Raw genomic sequence first — 24,542 nt, 5'->3', positions numbered from 1 at the left:
CATATTAATTTTAAGCTTGACTATATATACTAAAAAGAAATTAACATGGTAGAGTAAAAAAGGATTTGATAATGGCTGTCTGCCAGCAGTTTATGAGTAAACTTTGGCTAAAGGTAAATATGTTTTCGTTGCTTTGTTGACTCTGTCAACTGTCTAACAAAAAAATATGTTAAATTAGTTCCCGATACCTGAAAAAAATATACCGTATACCTCCTTATCCTTTGTTTTTTTCAGATTAGACTGAGATTCTGAGCACCAAAAGCTTCTGATTCTCAGGCTGCCGCAACACATTTTCAAGCCATAAATCGTTGAAGCCAGTAATATCCAACAATTTTTTGTTGCTGTCTATATTTCTCTTCATCCATTTATCTTAAAAATAAACAAATCTATACCAAATCTGTTCTAAACTTTACCCAAAGTGCTTTGAAATCTGATAAGCATTCATGTGTGGGCGTGGAAGAATTGGGCATATGCTCCTGCCCGCTTTTGGGTCTGGAATACATTTGTCTATGGTGCAAAATTAACCACAAACAAAACCTGATAGGGGTGGTGGGGGGGAGTGTTGTTCATTCAGGCAATGCTCACCAAAAATTCGTGCTAGCATTAATGAGCCTTGTCTAGTTGTTTACTGATATTAAATTGTCAGGTTTAATGAAGGTGATGCACCAGACAGAGAGAAATCAAAGATTTGCAAGACAACTTACATAACTAGATTTACTCAACTGAAAATCAAAGCTGTTTATGTTCAAGCCAGAAAAAAAGAATGTGACCATAAACACATTTTGCACAGGTTTTTAATGTACCTTGCCTGATGTTGGATTTGGGGAGCGCGTTATCCGCGCCTCACGGCAAGAGCCATAGCCAAACACCTGTTATCCAATTCACTCACTGTGTGCTCGTTTTCCTTCTTCAGTTTTTAGGACAAGAATAAGACACCGAAACAAAAATTAGACAGGTTGGTTGAGTTCAATCACAATTCTTGTTATGAAAGCTCTGTTTTCAGTAAAAACACAATACAGGGTTTTTCGTGCAGCAATGCTCAATAGCAGAAAGCCCCCATTCACAGGGGGGGGGGAATGAGTGATGATTCCATTGGGTTGGGGGCATGTTCGATAAGAGCTGATTCCATGGAAGTGGGGGCTGATTCCACGGGGGGTTGGTGTGGTGAGGGCTAATTTGGTGTGTGTGGCGGTGAGGGGGTTGAATTGGTGGGGGCTGTTGTTTATTGATTGATTGATTGATATCTTTATTTTGAACATCCAAAACAAAAAAGAAAAAACAAAACAAATCACACTCTAAAGTGCCACATATAAGTCCATACAACAAACAAACAAAATATAAACCAACAAACAGAAAAATATACATAAATAAATAATAATAATAATAGATGTTAGGGTTTTCCAGGTTATCTTTATCATAGGATTATGTTGGAATGCAACAGGTAATAAATACCTTACCTTGTCCTCCTTATCACAAGGTCGTAAGGTTCCTCACTTAGATTGTTCCATAGTTTGACCCCAGTTATAGTGATGCAGAAACTTTTTAAGGTTGTTCTTATGTTTAAGATTTTGAAGTTGTGATTCCCCTCTAACTTATAACCTCCCTCCCGATTCCTAAATAAGTTTGGGATATTTTCTGGTAGTTGTTTTGCTTTTGCCCTATACATGATGATTGCTGTTTGGTAAGATACTATGTCAGTGAATTTCAATAGTTTGGATTGTATGAAAAGTGGATTTGTGTGTTCCAAGTAGTTGACTTTATGAATAGTCCTTATTGCTCTTTTCTGCAGAATGATAAGTGGCTGTAGTGAAGTTTTATAAGTATTCCCCCAAACCTCAGCACAGTAATGCAAATAGGGCAAGACAAGAGTACAATAAAGTGTACGAAGTGAATGATAATCCAGTAATTCTTTTGCTTTGTATATGACTGCCATGCTTCTTGAAATTTTAGACTTTACGTTTTTGATGTGTGGCTTCCAACTCAGCCTGTCATCTATTATAACCCCAAGAAATTTGTTTTCCTGCACTCTTTCAATTTCAGTCCCATCTATTTCTATTCGTATCTTTATGTTCGCTTTGCCAAATACCATAAAATTGGTCTTACTTACATTTAATGATAATTTGTTCCAGTCGAACCACATTTTTATTTTTTTCATTTCCTCATTCAACACTGATTCCACTTGTTGGATGTTATCACCTGAACAAAAGATATTTGTATCATCTGCAAAATTGATGAGTTTTAGTTCTTTAGAGACTTTGCACGTGTCATTTATATACAAAATAAATAATTTAGGGCCTAAAACTGACCCTTGTGGAACACCACAAGCTATGTCCAAATATCCAGAGCAGTGATTACCCAACTTTACATACTGTTGCCGTTCTCGCAGATAATCCTTTATCCAGTCTAATACAATTCCCCTTATCCCATATTTTTCTAATTTATTGAATAGTATATTATGATTAATTGTGTCAAAAGCTTTTTTGAGGTCAATGAAAACTCCCACTGCATGTCGTTTGTTATCTATTGCATCTGTGATTTCCTCGATTGATTCCATTAATGCCTGTGCTGTTGATCTGTTCACTCTAAAACCATATTGGTTCTCTGCAAATAATTTATGTTTTTCCATATATCCATCCATTCTACTGTTAAAAAGCTTTTCCAATATTTTTGAGAGTTGTGGCAATATTGAGATAGGTCTGTAGTTTGTAAAAATGTGTTTGCTCCCAGTTTTATAAAGAGGAATGACCTTAGCAATTTTCATCTTCTTTGGGAATGTACCAGTTAAAAATGACAAGTTACAGATGTACACAAGTGGCTTTGAAATCCCCTCAATGATTTGTTTAACTAACATCATATCAATCCCATTGCAGTCGGTAGATGTTTTATTTTTGCATTGCTTTACAATGTTAATGATTTCATTTTCATCAGCTGGCTTCAAAAACATTGAGTGAGGATTCCTTTCTATTAATTTATCTCTGTTGCCTACATCTGGCGCTGGAATCGGTATGTTTTTTGCTATTTGAGGCCCAACATTTACAAAGACCTGATTAAAACTGGTTGCTACTTCTTCCATATTATAATTTTCAGTATCATTTATAACAAAATATTTTGGTAATTTGTGTTGTTCGGTACCTTCTCTAATAATGTGGTTTAGGAGAGTCCATATCCCCTTAATATTATTTTTGTTATCCTCTAATTTATGCTTATAATATTCTTTCTTACTTAATCTTATAATATTGGTTAATTTATTCTTATATCTCTTATATTTATCTTCAGCGCCTTCTGTTCTCTGTTTTATGAAATTCCTATAGAGTAAATTTTTCTTTTTACAGGCATTTCTTAAGCCTTTCGTCAACCATGGACTGTTCTTATATTTAGTTTTTTTATTATATTCCTTGATTGGACAATGCTTATTATATAATGAAGTGAATATAGTCATCAATTTATGGTATGCATTATTTACATCTTTTTCTTTATATATTGCATCCTATTTCTGTTCCATTAATTCATGTTTTAGAGTAGCAATTGTCTCATCTGTCCTAATTCTTCTTTGTTGTTTATACACCCCAATTTCAGATTTGAAGTTATTGTCATATACTGTGAACACTGGAAGGTGGTCAGTAATATAAGTAATTAATAACCCGCTTGTTGTCCTGTTTTCTATTATATTGGTGAATATGTTATCTATCAGAGTAGCACTCTGTGATGTTACTCTCGTGGGTCTAGTGATTGTAGGAAAGAGACTCAGGCTATGCATTAAATTTAAAAAATCATCAATATTTTGTTGCTTATTTGGATTTAATAAATCAATGTTATAATCCCCGCAAATAAAAATATTTTTGTTGCCTTTTTGTATAATCACACTTTCTATCCATTCTGTGAATGTCTCTGCTAGAACCAGGAGCTCTATAGACACAGCTTATAATAGTGTCTTTTTTCTTTTCAACACAAATCTGTATCGTGAGACATTCAAGAAGATTGTCCACCACCTGTGTCATAGCCTCTACAATCTTGAATTTCATATTCAAATCAACATAGATTGCAACACCACCCCCACCTTTGCTCTGTCTGTTATTTTCTAAGAATTCATAGCCTTCCATCTCAAAGTGCATTCCCTTCTCAGTCGTAATCCAGGTCTCAGACATAGTTATTATATTAAATGGTTGTTTGAATGTGTTTAAGTAAGCCCGAATGCTACTAAAATTTTTATATAGACTCCGGCTATTGAAATGGATAATAAATATCTTATCTTTTGTTAAGATGTCCATATTGTACTGATCATTGCTGTAATAATAACATGTGTTGTTTGTGGTGGAGAAGAAATTATTGTCTGGGTCGATGTCCTGATCTATGACCAGAGTGCTGCTTTCACTGTAATCAAACGTTAGTTGAAGTTGTTCATGTTCTTGTATCCACTGTGTTACATGTCCATTGTTGCTTGATGTAGGTTGAGTAGTGTCCCTGAGCATTATGTTTGTGTTTTGTGTTGTTACCTCCATTCAGTTCCAAGTCCACTCCAGTTGATTTTCTATTGAGGATACTTATTCGAGCTTTTCCAGTTCCTCAATACTCCTCACCATCAGTATCTTGGCCTCTTCTGGTGATCCATTAAGCTTGATGTATATCTTGCAATTTCTGGTCCATGTACTCTGTATTTTTTTCATTCTTCTCAAGTGACGTGCTTTCTTTGCAATATCCGCATTGGTCTTTGTCAAATGTTCATTGATGTAGATGTCTGTGCCTTTGAGCAACTTACCCTGCTTTAGAAGTGCAACTTTGTGCTTCCTGTTGACAAATTTCAGAATGACTGCTGGCTTGTCATTACTGTTTCTTCTGGGCAGTGGATGACATGGTTCAACCTGGTTGGAGTCCATAGTTATTCCTTTAGTTTGCAGAAACTCAGCTAGCTGTTGCTCGGCTGAGCTTGCATGTTGCTCACAGCCATCGTTACCTGCCGTCACTGCCCTTACATAAGATATAGGTTTAATTGCTATTCTCGTGATGACAATGTCATTTATTCTTGTATATTGCTCAATGTCCGCTACCCGACTTTCAAGGTAGGCAAGCCGCTTGTCCTTCTCAGCATTGAGCATACGGAGCATCTTTACCTCTTCCACCAGTGCCAAGATGTTTTTCTGCTGCATCCTTACAGCAGAAACTTCTTCCGAAAGGAAGTCAAGTGACCTTTTTATGTCCTCGACCTCCTCCGTGGACATGGTTAGGTTTTTTTTCGGCCCCATATTGCTCACGTTGGTCGCAGCTATCTGTTTGACAGCTCAATCAGCTGTTCCCCGGTAAATCAGCTGTTAGCAGTCTGCTAACAGACTCGCGGGTTTGCGATCTGCTTAGATCGGTTACGCTTACTTGTATTTCCTTTCACTAAACAGCACAGGGATGGTTCGTCTGTGGCAACAAATTAACAGAAACTGCACAGGAATGGACCGTCTGTGGCAACAAAGTTATAAAATAAAAAACAAAAAAACTGCACAGGAATGGATCGTCTGTGGCAAAAAAAGTGACAAAAGTGACAAAAAAGATCTTCTTGAACTCCTCCACGTTCAAAGTTCCACTGGACCTTGTTTGAGAGGAAATAATTGTTTGCAAACAGGAATGTGCCCCGCTTTTGCTCTTCGCCGTGGCGATCTTTATCCATCCACCTGCAAAAAAAGCATGGTTTGCACCTCACGGAATTAATCCATTGGCAATCTAACTTCAACCCACAGAAAGGGAGGGTAACGTTTAGTTTGGAACACCAACACTGGTGTGGTTGTGATTGTGAACATTTGAGTACAGCCAAGTAAGATAACTTGGGCTGGTTTGTGAAAGCTCTCTGAACCATTTTTTTTAACTGTAGCATTTGCAAAATCATGGTTGACATGTTTCTCTCTTTTACTACCTCTTTATACTAACAGGTTGAGCTTGTTTACGTATTCCATAGGAGGCTGTGATTGACATTTCGTATTTGCTTAAGATCCCTAGATCTTCTCAGAGAGTCTTCATTATCCCCTTAATGAACCTTAAGGCAGTATTTAATGACTTGTGAATCAAACAAGTTTGCTGTCAAAGCCTAGAGAGCCCATTTGGTAAAGCTGTTTTATCATTATATGACGCACTGACCTCTTCAATAAAAAATATGATTCGTTTTATTGACCAACTATGTCATTTGGTTTTCAGATGTTAGTGTCTTTCTAAGTTCACAGCAATATTTTGAGATGATAGTGTCGTCTTCTTATGCCCATTAACTTCCAGAGGAGCATGGGTCATTGACAAATCTTCCCAATCTTTTCTGTCTTTCCCCGTGGTTGCAACATACCTCTTCAGCCTTGCCTCATTGTTTCGCCTCTAGCTGTTTTTAAGCCTTCCACTCTTCCACTTCCTCTGGGCGTTCGTTCCATGCCAGGGCTAGTTGTTGAAAAACTGCTAATTGTTGGGTAACCTTTTTTATTTTACACTGGATTCTCACTTATGCGCAAATAAGATATGTAAGTAGCTTGTCAAAGTCAAAGTCTGCTTTATTGTCAATTTCTTCATGTCAAGACATACAAAGAGATCAAAATTGCGTTTCCTACTATCCCATGGTGGAGACAAGACATATTACACCCAATTGGTCCACAGACAAACAAAACATTCAAGTAAGCAATATAAAAAGTAAAATAAGAAGGCAGATACAGTGAATAAATAAGAGCAACTTGGTGGAAATGGTGCATCTGCGCATACAGCAGACGGTCAGTATAATAGCGCAAAAGTACAAGTGGAGTAGTGCAAGGCAGCCATCGTGGTCCAAAAGGCCAGGACGTTATGCAGCCGAGGGTGGAGGGGGGAATGGGGGGAGAGTGTTCAGGATCCTAACAGCCTGGTGTATGAAGCTGTTAATAAACAACAAACTGAAGGCATCACGTCTGTGTAAAATTTGTAATCCTGCGAAACAATCCAAATTTTATTAAATGAACTTAGAATCTGATTACCATTTTTATTTCTTCCTGTAACTGGAACAGAAATCAGTTAAAAGGTTACTGCATCCTGACTAGGTACATACTATGTATTCTATTACTCCCCAAGCCTTATGGGTTCTCTCCAGCTTCCTCCTACAATCCAACAACATATAAATTACTCTCAGTGGATAATGTAAATTATCCATGGGTGTGGGGCGGTACGCTAGAGCACTGGTTAGCACATCCACCTCACAGTTAGGAGGGTGCGGGTTTGATTCCACCTCCGGCCCTCCCTCTGTGGAGTTTGCATGTGCTTGCGTGGGTTTCTTCCGGCTACTCCGGTTTCCTCCCACATTCCAAAGATATGCGTGGTAGAACGATTGAGGACTCCAAATTGCCCGTAAGTGTAAGTGCGAATGGCTGGTAGTGTGCCCTGCGATTGGCTGGCGACCAGTTCAGGGTGTTCCCCGCCTACTGCTCGATGATGGCTGGGATAGGCTCCAGCACGCCTGCAACCCCTGTGGGGACAAGCGGTACAGAAAATGGATGGATCCATAGGTGAGAGTTTAAAAGATTTTCTGTCTGTCAACCCTGCAATTGACAGTCTCTGACAGGCTCTTTCTCCCCTGTGAGACAGAACAGGATAAATGATATAGAAAATATATGGATTGATGTTGAAACCTGCTCTCTGACTGGATCCAGTGATGCGTCACTCACCTCCCACGGTGGTGTGGGCTGTATCTAGAGGCAACAGGAGTAATTGGGTTGAATATACATACGGCTTTAGGTTGAGTTCAAGCTACCCATCTTTGCACACAGCTAAATTAAGAGCACCATGAGGTTATTCAATGGAGGCTTTTCCTCTTACCACGTAGTATATACTGTATGCGTCGTCTGCTGTGAACAGAGGAGACAGATTACTCAATTTCTCAACCCAAATGTATTTCAAATATGGCATGAACATATAAGTTTTTGGATAACACAGAGACAACAAACCGTTCATTGAAGGGAAACTCAACCCAAGCTGTCTAAACCTTCTGTTACAATTTAAATGAGCATACTTTCTTTATCAGTGTCTTATTAATCAAATCTATTTATTCTAAGAACAAATACGTTTAAAATTTCACATATGCCTCTGTATATCCATTTATGAAGGCCACTAAGAAATCACAAATTAATTTCACTGCCATTGATTAAAAGGGTACAACACGTTAGCGTGCCACAGCAGTTGCATCAACTTTCCAAGCTTTTTTTCAAAGGTCTCAGAGCTATGAGTGATGTTTTGAATATAACATGAGCTGAGTAAGCCATTTACTTGAGAAAAATGAATCTGCATACATAGTAAGGGTGATGTGGCTCAGTGGTACAGTGTTTTTCTCCCAGCTTGAAGGTTGTGGGTTCAATGAATAGGACTAAATGAAAATTAAAAGAAAAACCTAGCCACCGCAAATCAGACATTGCTTTTGAATTGTGGTCCAATAGAATTATTTCAACAGTCCTGGGTGAAAATGATGGTACACATTCTTTTAAAGAGACATGTTCAACCAAGATGGGTCCTAAAAGACCATCTCCAAGAAGCTTGATGTTCCTAGCATTTTCAGAAATGTAAGATTCACTGAACTATCATCAACCTCCATGGACGTCGCTGCTGGGGATTTTTTAATTTTTTTATTGGAGACTAATATTATGAATGGTGTGCTGTGTTAGTGTTCTGATTGAATAACTGTTTGTGTAAATCAATAAGCATATTTACACATTGATTGACTAGACTGAATGATTCATTTACACATTGATTGATATGAAAAGTTTAAAAAGTGTATGAGTGTGTATAAACTAATAAAAATATGTACACATTGCTGTTGCTCTCTCCTCATCTCAGGCCAGCTCCGTTGCAGTTCCAATTATTCCACATACCTAGAGCGCCCTCTTGCGGTTTAGTGTGACAATAACATGTGAAATGATATAATGTGTTAATAATTGCGCACATAAGTCGCTCTTGCGTATAAGTCGCACCCCCGGCCAAACTATGAAAAATACTGCGACTTATAGTCCGGAAAATACTGTACTTGCCAAACTCATGCGTTTTTTGTTTTTGTTTTTTTTAAGTCAAAGCAGACGTTTGCAAAGGTCTTGTTTTGATCAAACACAAAAGACATTAAAGGATTTGGACAATTCAAAGGTAAACCATTTTATTACAATATTAATTTGATGAAAGCTCTATCTGCTTCCCACTGCTGTTACTCCACATATTCTCTCTCCTGGACCTTTTCCAATGGAGTCTATTTATCCTTATCTTTCCCTTTTTTTCTCCACCAATATTTTTCTGTTATTTTATTTTTTCCCCTCTGCTCCTTTCTTAGCTGCTCCTGTGCATCAACTTGTCATCCCTCTTCTCTGCACATCACTTCTATTTTATTTCCCTCTTTTGTCTACATTGCTTGATCCATGAATCATCTCCTTTTTTCCTTCTTCCCTCTCTTCCTCGCTGTGCCATATTCCGTTCTCAGATTCCTTTCATCTGCTACTCTCTTCTCCTCTCCTCTCATACCTTGCTCATTTCCTGGATGTTAAAATACTCTCCTCAAACATCTCTCACTCTCCTCACTGCACACCTCTTTTTTCATTTCACTCCGTCTCCTGCTTATTCCAGCAGTGGAGCATCGGAAAACGGCAGCACTTTTACTCAGCACTTCAACCATTTGCATCATTGATATTTTTATGCCTTACCTCCTCTTCTTCCTCCTACAGTTTTTTTTTTTTCTTTTTTTTTTTGGTTACTTATTTCCTTTTTGTCTGTTTTGCTCCTTACCAAAGATTTTGTGGATGCTTTCTTCTCTCCACATGACTGTTCGGACTGCTGCTGTACTCCAACTTGGCATCGTATTTTGTGCGCGTGGTATATTGGAAACAAGTACAATCTTTGTAACATCAACGTCTGGCTTTTGTAATGTAAGGTATTATTTTGCAAATCCTTCAATGACTAAATGACTATGAGACTTTAAAATGTGTAATTGTTTTTTTGTTGTTTTTTTGACAACTGTTCTGCTACGATGATGGACCTTCTCTGTGTTCAAAGACTTTTTGGGAGGATTGTTTTGCTTTCTTCTCCTACATTTTTCTAACTGGCATAAGGCAAGTCTGACTTTAATGCAGTCAGGTACAAAATAGAGACTGTAATTTACGAAGAATGGACTCAGATGTGCTCTCACCTGTAATGGCCACTGTCTCCGCAACCTCTTCTTTGGAGAATATTAGTCAGACGTCCTCTCCCTTGTCAAAGTCTGCTTCTCTGCCTCCGCACTCTAAGGCAGCATCAGCGCTCATCCTGCTGGTTGTCACTGTCATCATCCTCGTGACAGTTGTGGGGAATGTACTGGTTGTGGTGGCCGTGTTTACCAGCCGTGCCTTGCGGGCTCCTCAAAATCTTTTTCTAGTGTCTCTGGCTTCAGCAGACATACTGGTGGCGACGTTGGTCATCCCCTTCTCCTTGGCCAATGAGGTGAGGATAAAAAAAATGGGATCCATCTCATCTGTAAATCAGTGAGTGAGTTTTCAAACTTTGTTTCGCCATTGTTTACTTAAATGAGATGTATTGGTCACATAAGTATTAGATGCAGAAAAAAATCAACAAACATTACTTTTATCGTCACAAAACGGTTGTTAGGGGCGGTTCCTCGGGACCGGAAAGAGAGTTGTGCCCCCACCTACACCCTAAATTCCCTGCAACAAAACGACAAAAAACACTACCAAACTCACTCCGGGGGAGTACCCCTGACGCCAAAATCCAGCACCGCATGAATGCGGTGGGGCAAAGCCTTCGAGATCCCCATAGCCCGACTGGGGGAAAAACCTCGGAGCTGCAAGGCTGGTGTGGGTGCGGCGTCGCGTTGCGGCGGTGCAGAGGAGTCGTTCACTGGATTGCGAAGCTCTCGGTTAAGCCTAAGGCGTCCGATCCGGGCGGCCGCTTGAAACGTGCTCTCGCTCAAGGAAGACTCCGACGTGCTTTGCTTGTCTGCAGAGCTCCGCAGGTTGGGCATCGTCGTGGCGGCCCTCACGGAGGTGAGGTGGCCACGTTCGGGCGAAACCAGAGTGGGTGGTTACACCTACTACTGGTCGGGCCGGAGCGACGGCCAGCACTTCCAGGGGGTGCCGTTGGTGGTGGCTAACTGAGTGGTTTTGCAGGTGAAGGAAGTCACGCCGGTCTTGGAGTGTATTATGCGACTGCACCTTGCTCACTAATTGGGCGTGGTGTCGTTTGTCGCAGTATACGCTGCCACTGGGGTGAGTGAGCTCTCCACAGAAGAAGCCTTCTACGCCGAACTCAACTCGGCGGTGAGTGTGGTCTCGAATGGGGACACCCTGATTGTCCTTAGGAACTTCAATGCTGTCACAGGCACCTCCACAGGACTGGCTGTGCGTCGGTCCTCACGGCTCTGGAACATTCCCCAACGGCGAACGCGACACCAACTCCTCCCTGATGCTGGACCTTGTCAGGAGTCATGGTCTGAGGGTTGGTGGTTCGTGGTTTCAGCGGCCGGATCTGTGGCATTGGACTTGGTATTCTAATACCGGCCACACCAGGAAGGAGATCGACTACGTTCTCGTAGGTGGTCGTGGTCCCTGCTGCTGGCCTGTGGGGTGTTCCGGAGTGCCCATTCTTCAGTACTGACCACCGGCTCCTCATCGCTATGCTACAGCTCCGTCTTAAGGCCCCAAGAAGGGCAGCGCCTGGCCAAATAAGGCTAGACATCGGAGAGCCTGATGTGGCTGTGGCGTACCTCGAGAGTCTGGCTGGGAGGCTTGGAGGGCTGGGGTCCTTGGGAGGTCCACAGGTGCTGTGGGAGGGATTCAGAGACTCAATCCCGGGGGCTGCCAAGGAGACCATCTTTGTGGAGACACTGGATGTCCTCGAAACATGAGGAAGCGGAGCCATTGGGGCTACGTGTCCCCTAGATCAAGACAAAGATCCAGGCATTCGGCGAGATTCTGGAAGGTGCTATTGAGTCGGCCGATGTGGCAGGCATGAGGGTTGAGATCGTGGAAGAGTTCACTTACCTCAGCAGCGTGGTTCACCACTCCACCTTGTGCAAGGCAGAAGTCGATCGTCGACTTGGCCTTGCACAGGGAGCTATGGGCTTGCTGAAGAAAAACGTGTGGCGCTCCCGAATAGATTGACTAAGGTCCACATCTTTCGCTCGCTGGTCATGCCTGTTCTGCATTACTCAAGTGAAACATGGACACTGACCGTGGACCAAAGACAATGGCTGAACACCTTCATGTGCACCTTACTTCGCCGCATCCTTGGGATCCATCGGCAGTGCCGTGTGTCGAACCAGACGGTCCTGGAGAGGGCGAAGATGAGGTGTGTCAACTGTCAGATATGGGAGCGCCAGCTGCGCTTCTACGGCCACGTGGTTTGCTTCCCGCTGATGGACCCGGCAAATAGAATAATTGTGAGCCGGACCCGAAAGGCTGGAAGCAGCCAGTAGGGAGGCCACGTGCATGATGGTTGCCGCAGCTTGGGAGTCATCTGAAGAGTGTTGACGCATCGGGCTTGACAGGCGCTCAGACCTATGCCAGACGGTCACTGAGCAAGTGGAGCAGGTTGGTGAGCGCAGCGAAGCACCGCCGCAGCACCGCCGCTGCACCGCCGCAGCGCATGCCCCCATACCTGACCTGACCTGACAAAACCCCCCAAATGGCTTGTTTTCCAGATTATTTCTCTAGGTCAATAAACAACCCATAAAATTGGGTGAAATAGCTAACCAAACATTAGGTCCAAATGCATCTGAGCTGGCTTATTTAGTATGCCTTGTGCATTGGGTTCAAGATTTGACCCAGCAGATTGTATCAAGATTTTGGTCCAGCAACAGGTAAAAACTATGATAGAGATACGTTAACACTACCAAGAAATGGGTTACCTGGTTATCAATATAGTTGAAGAAAAAAACATTTTATTATCAATGTTCTAATGAGTAGAAGCAAGCATCGTGACCCACCCATGGCCATCTTCCCTGAGTGATTTGAACTCCAATCCCGTGTCCAAAACCAGCAAACTCTAACATGGTAACCACCTTCAGTTCTTCAACCCACACAAATACAATTTTCAACACAATTTGCCGTCTTAAAATAATTAACTCACCTTGGGTAAATGTTACTCAATCTGCCTAAAATCCTGTATCTTTTTTTTTTATTATGGAAGAAGGTAGAAAGGCACTAAAAAGCATGATAAATGGAAAGTCAGTCGGTCCCAATAACATGCGTGTAGAGATATGGAAACATCCAGGCAAGGTGGCTGTAAAGTTTTTCCTTCAGGTTGTTTAGTAGAATTTTAGAGGAATGGAGCAAAAGTCAACCCGTGACAGTTTTTAAGCGTATGGATGATGTGCAGAGTTGTGCAGTCTATAGAGGAATCAAGTTGATGAGACACACAATGGTGTTATGCGAAAGAATAGTGAAGCCAGAACAGGATACTGGTGAATAGCAAGGGTAAACAGAGCACCAACAGCATGCTTTCACACCGAGGAAGAATAACACATGCATTATTTGCCTTGAGGGTGTCGATAGACAACGTACAGAAAAGGGCAGTACAGAAAAGTATGTTAGAATATTACAAGACAGCAATGAGAGTAGCAGAGCAGCAGTGAGATGTTTAAGGTGGAGATGGGGATCATCAATAATGATGGATAGGCTGCCAGAAGAAGTTAGACTGGAAATCTCAATGGATCACGTTGTTCGCAGATGACATTGTGATCTGCAATGAAAGCAGAAACCTGTGGAAGAACATTTAGAAAGGTGGAGGCATGTGCTGGAAAGGAGAAGAATGATTAGCAGTGATTAGGAGGACCTGGAGATAACTTTAGAAAAGAGCTCACTTGGGAGACAATTTGGGAGAAACTTTAGAGACAAAGTTAGAGAGAGAAGACTGATATGGATTGGACACACAATTTGGGAGATATGTTAGAGACAAAGTTTGAGAGAGAAGACTGATATGGATTGGACACACCCAGAGGAGAGATTGTGAATTCTTGGTTGAATGGTAATGAGGATGGACCTGCCAGGAGTGGTGTAGTGAAGGATGGCATGATCACAGTTGGTGTTAGAGAGACGAATGCAGAAGATTGACTTTGATGGAAAAGGATGACACGCTGAGGCAACTCCTCAGGGGACAAGCCAAAAAGAAGAGGAAAGACGAACTGTGGGGAAATAGTGCCCGTGAATCCTGGAGGCTCAAAGAAGTTCGGCCTGTGCTCTAGCCTCTACTTTCCCTCCCGAGCCAGGATGTTCTGATGGATTTTGATCACGTAAAGCCAACCGCAGCCTGTCATCATTGATATCACAAAACTGCAACAAAATACCAGATGAGACAGAGTCAATGCCATTTATTAACCTGGTAAGGCTTTCAAAACCATTTACTAAAGCTTTTCCATGGCCATGATTCCCAAATCAATTAAACGTGGCCTTCAAAATTGCCTGCCTTCAAAATTGAACCCAAGAACCAAGGCGCTATTTGACACTCTGATCACAAAATTACAGTTTGAGTGTCCCGGCCATAGACATCTATGATCCAGGTCGTTGGAGACTGCAAATCCTTTTTTCAATTATCTACTAACAGCTTCACACAGCATCTGCAACAAAAGGGAATACAAGCTCGTCCATGCTGAATGCAAATGTGAAGGGATTTTGAGTAGATCTTTTATGTGTTTAACTGATTTGTTGAAGTGTTCTTTACATTTAGTGATTATTTGACAACTTAAAAAAAACATGTTTGATTATTATTTTCACTTCATCAGACACCAGTCAGTTTCGTGCATTCATTTATGCACTTGCACACCAGCTTTTACTTTTGCATCATAATTTATCTGATTAGTGCATTTAGTCCCGCAGTTATCAGGTCAAAAGGGTTGATGCACTAATCATTGTATTTACGCCAGATTTCACACTTCTTCTGGCTGACGTTAGCTGTGAAAGCAGCATAAGTAGTTTGCAACATGAATTATACCATGGAGAGAACAGGCGAGGCTCAGATCCAGCTTTAGTCTATCCAAGTGGATTCTTAAAAAAATTCATCCGTCACTCCGATCCTGAACCAATATTTATCATTCTATAATTAGTTAAACATGACAACCATCATTTAAGGCTAAATTCTAGGATTAAGACTGTTCAAAGTAAATGAGTACACAATTAAGCTTTTTTATTTCAATCTAAAAATTTAGCCTTACAACACTTTTTTGTGACATTAAATGGGTTTGTTAAAAGAAACTTTGTGTACATTGTCAAATTTTTAATCAATGGCCCTGTTGTGTGTGAGTATTTTGTAGTTTTGCTATGAAAATTGAACATTTCTAACCACGCTTAAGGTCAAGATTTAAAGTGGGTTTCATGTCAATATTGATTGAGTTGCCAATTATAATAGTATAAGTCGGTTTAATTAAAGGCACACATTTTTTGCCAGTCTGCAATTTGCATTATGTTTGTGCTACCATTCATCTTATGTTCAATATATGTCAGTGCTATGGCGTTACATGATTAATTTGAATACATTTTGGTTGTGAAGGCCAAACAAATTTCTGATTTGGTTTTCGGGTCTGAAGAACCCAAACCTTAAGTCATCTGCTGTATAATTGACATAGGACTGCTTGTTGTTGTGTCACGTCCATATTTTGTAGGAGGACTATTGTTATGCAACAACCCTGTGCTGTGCACATTTTCTGTTCTTGCCTGACACATTTTATCTTTTTTTTCTCGTGAAAGTTAAGGCCTGCCTTGAGCTATTATTCACAGCATTTTCAGTCCACCTTGCTTCAACACCTATACACCATCCTGCGATGATTCAGCTGATCTTTGTCTTAGCTCCCACAATTTAGGCTGAAGTGGTCCACAGTCATTTTAGATATCTCAGAGCTTCGCAGAGACTGAAAGAGAATTTCTTTTATGCACACACGTCAAGTGTGTCTGTATATCAGCTCCACATATGCGTAAATCCCAATTCAGAAACATTTTTAGCTTGACTAGCTTAGTTTGCTCGTACACACATTTTTATTTTTACTATTTTGGGTAGTTATAAAGTTAATGATATGCAATAGCTGTGATCAATATCAAATCTTGTATATGAATTAAACAACAATGTTATTCACACCTCTTGGGTTTTTCCTTAAACATACTAAACTATATAGACTCTAATTAAAGCTGATCTCATGTTTTGATGGTCTCGGTAGATAATAAGACAAACCCATGACAAGCTTGAGAACTTTAATTCATTTCATTCAATGAAAACAACAATCTTGTCTCACTTTGAGACAAATTAGTCGAGAATATTGACAGTGTCACCTCATTGATAACTGCAATTATATCTTGTCAGATTGACATAGACATAGGACCGTGGGCATGTCATTGATTTCCACTCAACTTCCTTGTAACTAAACTGCCACATCTTAAATAGTTTCTCTTCTTTTCAGGTGATGGGCTACTGGTATTTTGGTTCCACATGGTGCTCCTTCTATCTGGCTCTGGACGTTTTGTTTTGCACTTCATCCATCGTCCATCTTTGCGCCATCAGCCTCGACCGCTACTGGTCAGTCACCAAAGCCGTCAGCTACAACCGCAAACGGACACCCAAACGGATCAAATCAATGATCAGTGTGGTGTGGCTGATATCTATCGTCATCTCTTCACCGCCTCTCCTCATGGCGCACACACAGAAGAGTTGGGACGTGGATGAGCACAAAGACCCCCAGAGGCAGGAGTGTTTACTCAACAACCAGACGTGGTACATCCTTTCCTCTTGCCTTGTGTCCTTCTTTGCGCCAGGAGTCATCATGATATTGGTCTACTGTAAAATATACCGTGTGGCCAAACAGCGAGCCTCCACTGTATTTGTGGCTAAAAATGTGATCGAGCGGCAACCATCTCAATCTGAGACGTGTTTTGGTGGTGTCCAAGGAGTTGGAGCCAAGTGCAGAGCATCCCAGAACAAGCCAGACAACCAAGCGCCTGAGAATAGACACAGCTCTTCAAACATAGAGAGTAACAGCAGCAGCCACAAGCGAGAAGAGTTGGACATTATTAACTTAGAGGAGAAGACCCAGGGGGACAACATCAAAACATCTTCCTTGTTTTCTGCTTCGCTCCACATCTCCAGGAGAGCTGGTGGGAAGAGGAAAGCAGAGGAGGGAAAAGACAGTGAGGGACCAGCAAGAAGGTTGAAGCTTCCTCCCCCATCTTGTGCTTCCATATCGTGGGTATCATCTGATCACTGCTCCCAACACTTCCTCCTCCCTTCTCCCATGACGCTCCGAAAGAGGCAGATGTCTTTGTCCAAAAACAAAGTGGCACAAATGAGGGAGAAGCGATTCACGTTTGTTCTGGCAGTAGTGATGGGAGTATTTGTCCTCTGCTGGTTCCCATTCTTCTTTACTTACAGTCTTCAAGCTCTCTGCAGAGAGAGATGCACGATCCCCGATGAACTCTTTAACCTCTTTTTCTGGATCGGCTACTGTAACAGTTGCCTGAACCCAATCATTTACACTATTTTTAACCGAGACTTTAGGAAGGCCTTCAAGAAGATTATTTTTCGAACTCATAAACAAACATAAACTGTGAATGTACGTGTTCAAACACAAATGTGTGCACACTTTTAATCTCATTTTCAACTGTTCTGTAATATGAGCATTAAAGGGCTTGTCTTTTGAGGATTCATTTATTATCTACCTACAAAATAAATCATTTTATAACCATTTTTGTTGAAGCAACAAGCCAGGGCAAGATGATTGTAAGACTTTTTTTTCTAATTCGGCTCTCTTAACAGTTCCCATATATAACTACTGTACCTGTTTGAATATTCATTGGAGAAAAGGACGGTAGGGTAGTCATCCTGGAGATGTCTGTGCATTGTAATCGGAATATTGACAGCCAAAAGTACATTTTAGTTTTAAAGTTTTAGACCTTGAAAAACTAACTACCTGCCTTCTTATCAAATTCTTATTTTTTGCAGTATTTTTCCCCACTTTATGTTTACAGTCACCAAACAAATGTATCAATAAATTGGATTCATATCTGGATTTTGACTAAAGTCCACTCCAAAGCCTATATTTTCTAAGCTTTCAGAAGTTGACTTGCTAGTGTATTTTGGATCGTTGTGCTGTTGCAGAATCCAACTTGTCACCTTCAGGATTTTCTGGCAAAAAGCCAGATTCATGTTTCAGTCTATAGCAGCTAGTCGTCCAGGTCCTGTATCAGTGCAGCAGCCCCAGACTATCACGCTCACAAACTTGGTATGATCTTCTATTTCTGGAGTGCTGTGTTACATTTACCCCAGATGTAATGAGATACACGCAAAGTGCAGCTTTAGTCTTTTCATTTCATAGAATTTTGTCTTCTTGGTGATGATGATGATGATAATGTTTTTTTTTTTTTTTTATTTGGGGTTTTTTCTGCCTTGGCTGGCATCCTTTGTTCCTTCATGATCTCCTGGATGAGTCATCACTGTGGTCTTGCGGTCATTTTTTGTAGGCTGGCTGTTCACTACCATTCCATGTTTTTCTATTTGTGGATAATGACTCTCTCCATGGTTGGGTGGACTCCTAAAGCTTTAAGAATATCTTTGTAACACTCTACAGACTGATAGATGTTAATTGCTCTATTCCTCATCTGTTTATGAATTTCTTATATTGTGACTTTTAGAGACTTTTTGACCAACTTCATTTTGTGTCCAAAAAAATATGAATTAACTAATTGATCAGTTTTTGCACAGCAGAAAAAAAAACTGCGATGAATTAGTTCATTAGTTAATTCATCACTTTTTATTACACGGGGCCATGTAGCTTAACTACCCTCAGAAAATAAAAATATCATTTAAACAAATGCACTTTGTTTACTTGGGTTAACTATTGTTAAATGTGCTCTTAGGAGGTGGGGGGGGGTTAATTTGAGAAGCGAGCAAATGCTTTTTATCGTAGTATAGTTGAAAAATTGAGCGCATTCGCGTTGCATGTGTGCGTTCTCAGGTTCAGTCCCAGGAGTCTCCATTTTTGTGTAGTAGCTCATATGTTTGCTTGTTTTTTTTGGGGGGGGGATTCTTTTTCTTGCTTTCTTCTAGCTTTTATTTCTGCGATTCCATTTTGACTTTGCTTACATTTTTGTTTGTGATTTGCATTTCTGTTTGCTTGTTTCTTTTTCAGTTGTGTTTTATCTTTTGTAATGTGTTTTTCAGTTTTGTGTGTGCCTTTTTTTGCTTGTCTTTTGTGTATTTGAACACAGGAAGACTGTTGACACCTCATTGCTTTGGGCTAAATGCATTAAACATTTAGTGCAGCCAACAGATGCATTGAGCTGCTCGAAAAGAGCAGATAGAGAAAGAAGGAGAACAGAGCAGCTTCTCAATAGATATAGTAATCATCCTCCAAATTATGGGTTTGATAATAATTCCCTAAAGCTCACCGCAAATTTATGGGGCGTGTTGCTGTGCGACAAAGACACAAAGCTCACATCTGTAATGAGTTCGCGGGGAATCTAACTTTGAAGACAAGGAGAGTCGAGCCTGCATCAGGAATTCCACATAATTAGATTGAATCAATTGCTTCATTCTAACTGAAGAGTGTCTTGGGCAAGAAGAGATAATCTGTTAATTTCAATTAAGACTGTATCTCACAAAGCACTGAAGGTTATCGAGGGTTTGAGCACGGCCTGAATGTTGAGTTTTCGTCCAGGTCGCAAATTGTCACAGACGTTGGGCAGACATTCGCCAACAGTTTTAATAGTTTCCGACAGTTTTAATAGTTGTCAACTACTATGCAAAAAACAACTGCAACAACATGCGCAAACACCTGCGGCTCAGTGAGACACGGCCTTTAGGTAAGAGATAGAAATGTTCCTGATGTTTTTCTTCCCCTTTAGTAGTAGTAGGGGGAAATCAAAGCCACGAAATGTGTTGCAGGAAATGGGGTCAAAATACAAAAAGCCCTGCCTAGCTACAAAAACAGATATGCTCAAACCTCATTGAATAAAGTACATAAGCAGACAAGTATATTCACATATTAAATAAATAAAAGAAACATTTTAAGCATATAATTATGCCTACACACCAACTCAATTAAGAAGACATAACTAGACATTTTTGATAAGTGGTGATGAGAAAGGTTTTTATAACTTTATGATCTGATATATATTTCTGAGCACTTTGAAATAACAAATGACTTTTGATATATTGCCTAAATAGCTTAATGACCCTTAAGGAATTGTGTAATGCATGCCTGATGTTTTTTCTCTAAATCATGGACACGGCCAGAGTCGTCTTGACCGTTCAGTACTTGATTGTATCTTATGTTTTGACTAATGCTATACGCCAGTTTTTGATTACTACTGAACGCTCTTCACAGAGGGAAATAGCTTGCCTAACAAAGGAAAGATACGGTTGGAAGTATGATAAAACTAAGAATAAGCAAAGACATGATGTATCAAAAGAACAGCAATAGATTAATGATGTCACAGCCAAAAGCTAACATAATTTCATACAAAATGACAAAATTGAAAGAATGAGGTACGACAGTGTATGTCCAAGATTGGAGAAGAATGTTCACAGGAAGGTCATGTGGAGATAAAACCAGCAGGTGCCAGAGGGAGCCAGCCAAGGACTCGGCCAAAGATGATCGCCAAGGCCGAAAGACGGGATGGAAGACAACAGCCCCCACACACACCGAATCGCCCATAACCAGCACCCACTCCCATGGCAAACTTGCCCCACCCCAAAGACTCATCACCCATCAAACTCAGCCCACACTGGCATGTGCAGCTGATATAAACTAACCAGAGAACCTTGGACGTTGCCTTTTCTGAATGGAGACTTTCCGCTCTTGAAGGGCCCAGCGCTGTATTGTACTTTCCTGAAAACAGAGCTGTCTGAACAAGAATTGTGATTGAACTCAACCAACCTGTGTAAGTCTAATTTGTGCTTCAGTGTCTTAGCATTTTCCTAAATCTGAAGAAATCAAACCAGCACGCAGAGAGTAAATTGGATAACAGGTGATTGGCAATGGCTTTTGCCATGAGGCGCAGATAACGCGCTCCCTAAATTGTGGACAGAATCCAGCAAAGTGCATCATTTTAGTTGCATTGCAGCAACACATTTAGTAATAGCATTGAGCTGCTCGAAAAGAGCAGATAGAGAAAGAAGGAGAACAGAGCAGCTTCTCAATAGATATAGTAATCATCCTCCAAATTATGGGTTTGATAATAATTCCCTAAAGCTCACCGCAAATTTATGGGGCGTGTTGCTGTGCGACAAAGACACAAAGCTCACATCTGTAATGAGTTCGCGGGGAATCTAACTTTGAAGACAAGGAGAGTCGAGCCTGCATCAGGAATTCCACATAATTAGATTGAATCAATTGCTTCATTCTAACTGAAGAGTGTCTTGGGCAAGAAGAGATAATCTGTTAATTTCAATTAAGACTGTATCTCACAAAGCACTGAAGGTTATCGAGGGTTTGAGCACGGCCTGAATGTTGAGTTTTCGTCCAGGTCGCAAATTGTCACAGACGTTGGGCAGACATTCGCCAACAGTTTTAATAGTTTCCGACAGTTTTAATAGTTGTCAACTACTATGCAAAAAACAACTGCAACAACATGCGCAAACACCTGCGGCTCAGTGAGACACGGCCTTTAGGTAAGAGATAGAAATGTAATGAGAAATGAGACTGCTTCGACACCACTGACTGGGACTTGTTTAAGCAGGCAGCCACCTACAACGATTGGACGGACATAGAGGAATATACTGACTCTGTTACCTCTTACATCACGAAGTGCATCGATGATGTGACTTGCTCGAACTCCGTCGTCACTCGCGCGAACTGGAAGCCGTGGCTGACGGGGGCTGTCCTCAGACTGTTGAGGGCCAGGGACAAGGCTTTCAGAGCAGGGGATGAGGCTGGCTTGAGGACAGCGAGGGCCGACCTGTCCCGAGGCATCAAAGAAGCGAAGAAGGCGTTCTCGTGCAAGGTCTCCACCCATTTCAAGGACAGCAAGGACGCACGTAGCCTTTGGCGGGGCATTCAGACCATCACAGACTACAAGCCCGCGCCGAGGAGCTGTGAGGGCGACGTCCGCCTGCTGAACGATCTGAACCGCTTCTTTGCTCGCTTCGACGCCCAGAACAGCACTTGCCCGCTGAAGACCACTCCCCCCCCACACGAGCAGCCCCTGCGCCTCTCTGCCGACGGTGTGAGGAGGGCGCTTGCCGCTATTGACACCCGTAAGGCGGCGGGCCCTGACAACATCCCGGGTCGAGCGCTGAAGGACTGCGCTGGGGAGCTGTCGGGTGTCTTCACAGACATCTTTAACGTTTCCCTGCAGCAGGCCATCGTCCCCTCGTGTTTCAAGGCTGCCACCATCGTTCCTGTGCCGAAGAAACCTGCACCGTCCTGCTTCAATGACTACCGCCCTGTGGCACTGACGCCCATCATCATGAAGTGCTTTGAGCGGCTGGTCTTGGAGCACATCAAGTCCGTTCTCCCCCCCACCATTGACCCTTTCCAGTTTGCGTACCGTGCCAAGCGGTCCTCTGAGGATGCCATCTGCTCTGCCCTCCACTCGGCCCTCACCCACCTGGAGAGAAAGGACTCATATGTGAGGTTGCTGTTTGTGGACTTCAGCTCTGCCTTCAACACCATTGTGCCGCAGCGACTCATCTCCAAACTCGACGAGCTGGGCTTCAGTACCTCCCTCTGCAACTGGATACTGGACTTCCTCTGTCAGAGGCCTCAGGTGGTGCGTGGTGGCGACAAAATCTCCGCCAGCATCACGCTGAGCACGGGGGCCCCCCAGGGCTGCGTGCTCAGTCCATTGCTCTTCACCCTGCTGACGCATGACTGCACTGCGACCTACAGCGACAACCGCATAGTGAAGTTTGCTGACGACACGACTCTGGTGGGTCTCATCACGAAGGGCGACGAGACTCGGTACAGGTCGGAAGTTGACCTTCTGACCACGTGGTGCAGGGACAACAACCTCCTGCTGAACGTCAGTAAGACCAAGGAAATCATTGTGGACTTCCGGAAGGGTCACACAACACACCTGCCGCTGATCATCGACGGTGCTGTGGTGGAGAGGGTGAGCTGCACCAAGTTCCTGGGGGTGCACATCAGTGAGGACCTCTCCTGGTCCGCGAACACCTCGTCACTGGCAAAGAAAGCTCAGCGCCGCCTGTATTTCCTGCGGAAGCTCAGGCGTGCATGTGCTCCTCAGGCAGTCCTGTCTACATTCTACCGTGGCACCATTGAGAGCGTCCTCACCAGTTGCATCGCTGTCTGGGGTGGTAACTGCACTGAACAGAACTTGAAGGCCCTGCAGCGCATAGTGAATACGGCTGGTAAGATTATTGGTGCTTCGCTTCCCTCCCTGAAGGACATTTACACCTCCCATCTCGCCCGCAAGGCAACCTCGATTGCCAGAGATGTGAGTCACCCGGCTCACTCCTTGTTTGACCTTCTGCGCTCCCGCACCACCAGACTCGCCAACAGCTTCTTTCTCCAGGCTGTTAGGGCCCTGAACTCGCTACCCCCTTCTGCGTAGCGTGCGGCACTGTTGCGCTATTTTCGGGAATGTCTGCTGTACGCGTTTTTACGCTCCTCTTGATTAATTATTTATTTATTTATTGTTGTGTTATTTATTCATTATTTATTCAGCACGCTTTTGTTATACTTGTTTACTGTTTGTCTGTTGTGAGCCATGTCTTGTCACCGTGGGATAGGGGGGAACGAAATTTCGGTTTCTTTGTGTGTCTTTGGCATGTGGAGAAATTGACAATAAAGCTGACTTTGACTTTGAAAAAAAAAAAAAAAAAAAAAATAGCGTTTACAAGTAATAAAGTATTTCATTGTTTTCACCCAGTATACAGTTGCTGCTATCACCCTACAATCTGAAATACATTCATTTCAATTCATTGAAACAAAAACATGACTATGGTCCAGAATGTTCAAACACAAACAATCTGCTGTAGGTGCCAGACAAAGGATGTTGCCCAAATTTTGAATTCATAGAATGAACTGTTGTGGGGCTGTTTGTGTGACTTTTATAAAACGAATCCAATTTATTATAAACAAATCCAATTCAATGAATATTTTAATCGCTTGACAGCACACAAATGTACGCTATCAGTGAGAAGATGAGTCACCCGGTTACACGAATGAAAATTCGTTTGTGATGGCTACACCCCTGGCTAAAGATCATTCCTAAATTATTCATCCATTGCTGTTGTAAGCGATGCAGCAAACATTACTGTAACTGCCTCCACATTGTTATGATGTAACAGCAACTAGTTGGTGGAATGTCAAATTTGTGATAGCTCATAAAATGTGTTAATGTTTGAAAATGTCAAGGCTGAGCTAATATGCCCCAGAAATATAATAAAGTCTATAACTGTAAATCACAACTATCATCAGAGACCAAGACGAATCTTTTATAGCCAGCTGAGAGCAGAAAAGTAGAAGGATTGTCATTGTGTGAAAATTTAAGCCATTGCCACAACACTTTTGAATACAAACCAGACCAGACAGTATAAATATGCTTTGTAACAATAGTTTTATAAACATGACATGCACCCAGGAAACTGGTTGT

General features: G+C 41.8%; 1 protein-coding gene and 1 pseudogene across 1 annotated transcript; one reads left to right on the top strand and one right to left on the bottom strand.

The window, feature by feature from the left end:
• Positions 1–557: 557 nt before the first annotated feature.
• On the bottom strand, positions 558–5,607 carry LOC148400206 (uncharacterized; annotated as a pseudogene).
• A 3,566-nt stretch (positions 5,608–9,173) lies between these two features.
• LOC148400205 (alpha-2Db adrenergic receptor-like) lies at positions 9,174–18,676 on the top strand. The gene is made up of 2 exons (XM_088371981.1): positions 9,174–10,431; positions 16,391–18,676. The coding sequence occupies exons 1-2, from the start codon at positions 10,120–10,122 to the stop codon at positions 17,525–17,527; spliced, it is 1,449 nt and encodes a 482-aa protein (XP_088228107.1). The 5' UTR covers positions 9,174–10,119; the 3' UTR covers positions 17,528–18,676.
• Positions 18,677–24,542: the final 5,866 nt, after the last annotated feature.

Source organism: Syngnathus floridae, chromosome 3 (genome assembly GCF_059516105.1).
Source record: "Syngnathus floridae isolate MCC-2025c chromosome 3, RoL_Sflo_1.0, whole genome shotgun sequence".
Taxonomy (NCBI): domain Eukaryota; kingdom Metazoa; phylum Chordata; class Actinopteri; order Syngnathiformes; family Syngnathidae; genus Syngnathus; species Syngnathus floridae.
This window is presented reverse-complemented; position numbering and strand designations above follow the sequence as displayed.

What these genes read in the sequence shown, in the direction of transcription:
- LOC148400205 (XM_088371981.1), top strand. Translation starts at nt 10,120, where the DNA reads ATGGACTCAGATGTGCTCTCACCTGTAATGGCCACTGTCTCCGCAACC. An exon ending in CCTTCTCCTTGGCCAATGAG is followed by an intron (nt 10,432 to 16,390) that starts GTGAGGATAAAA and finishes TCTTCTTTTCAG; the next exon opens with GTGATGGGCTACTGGTATTT.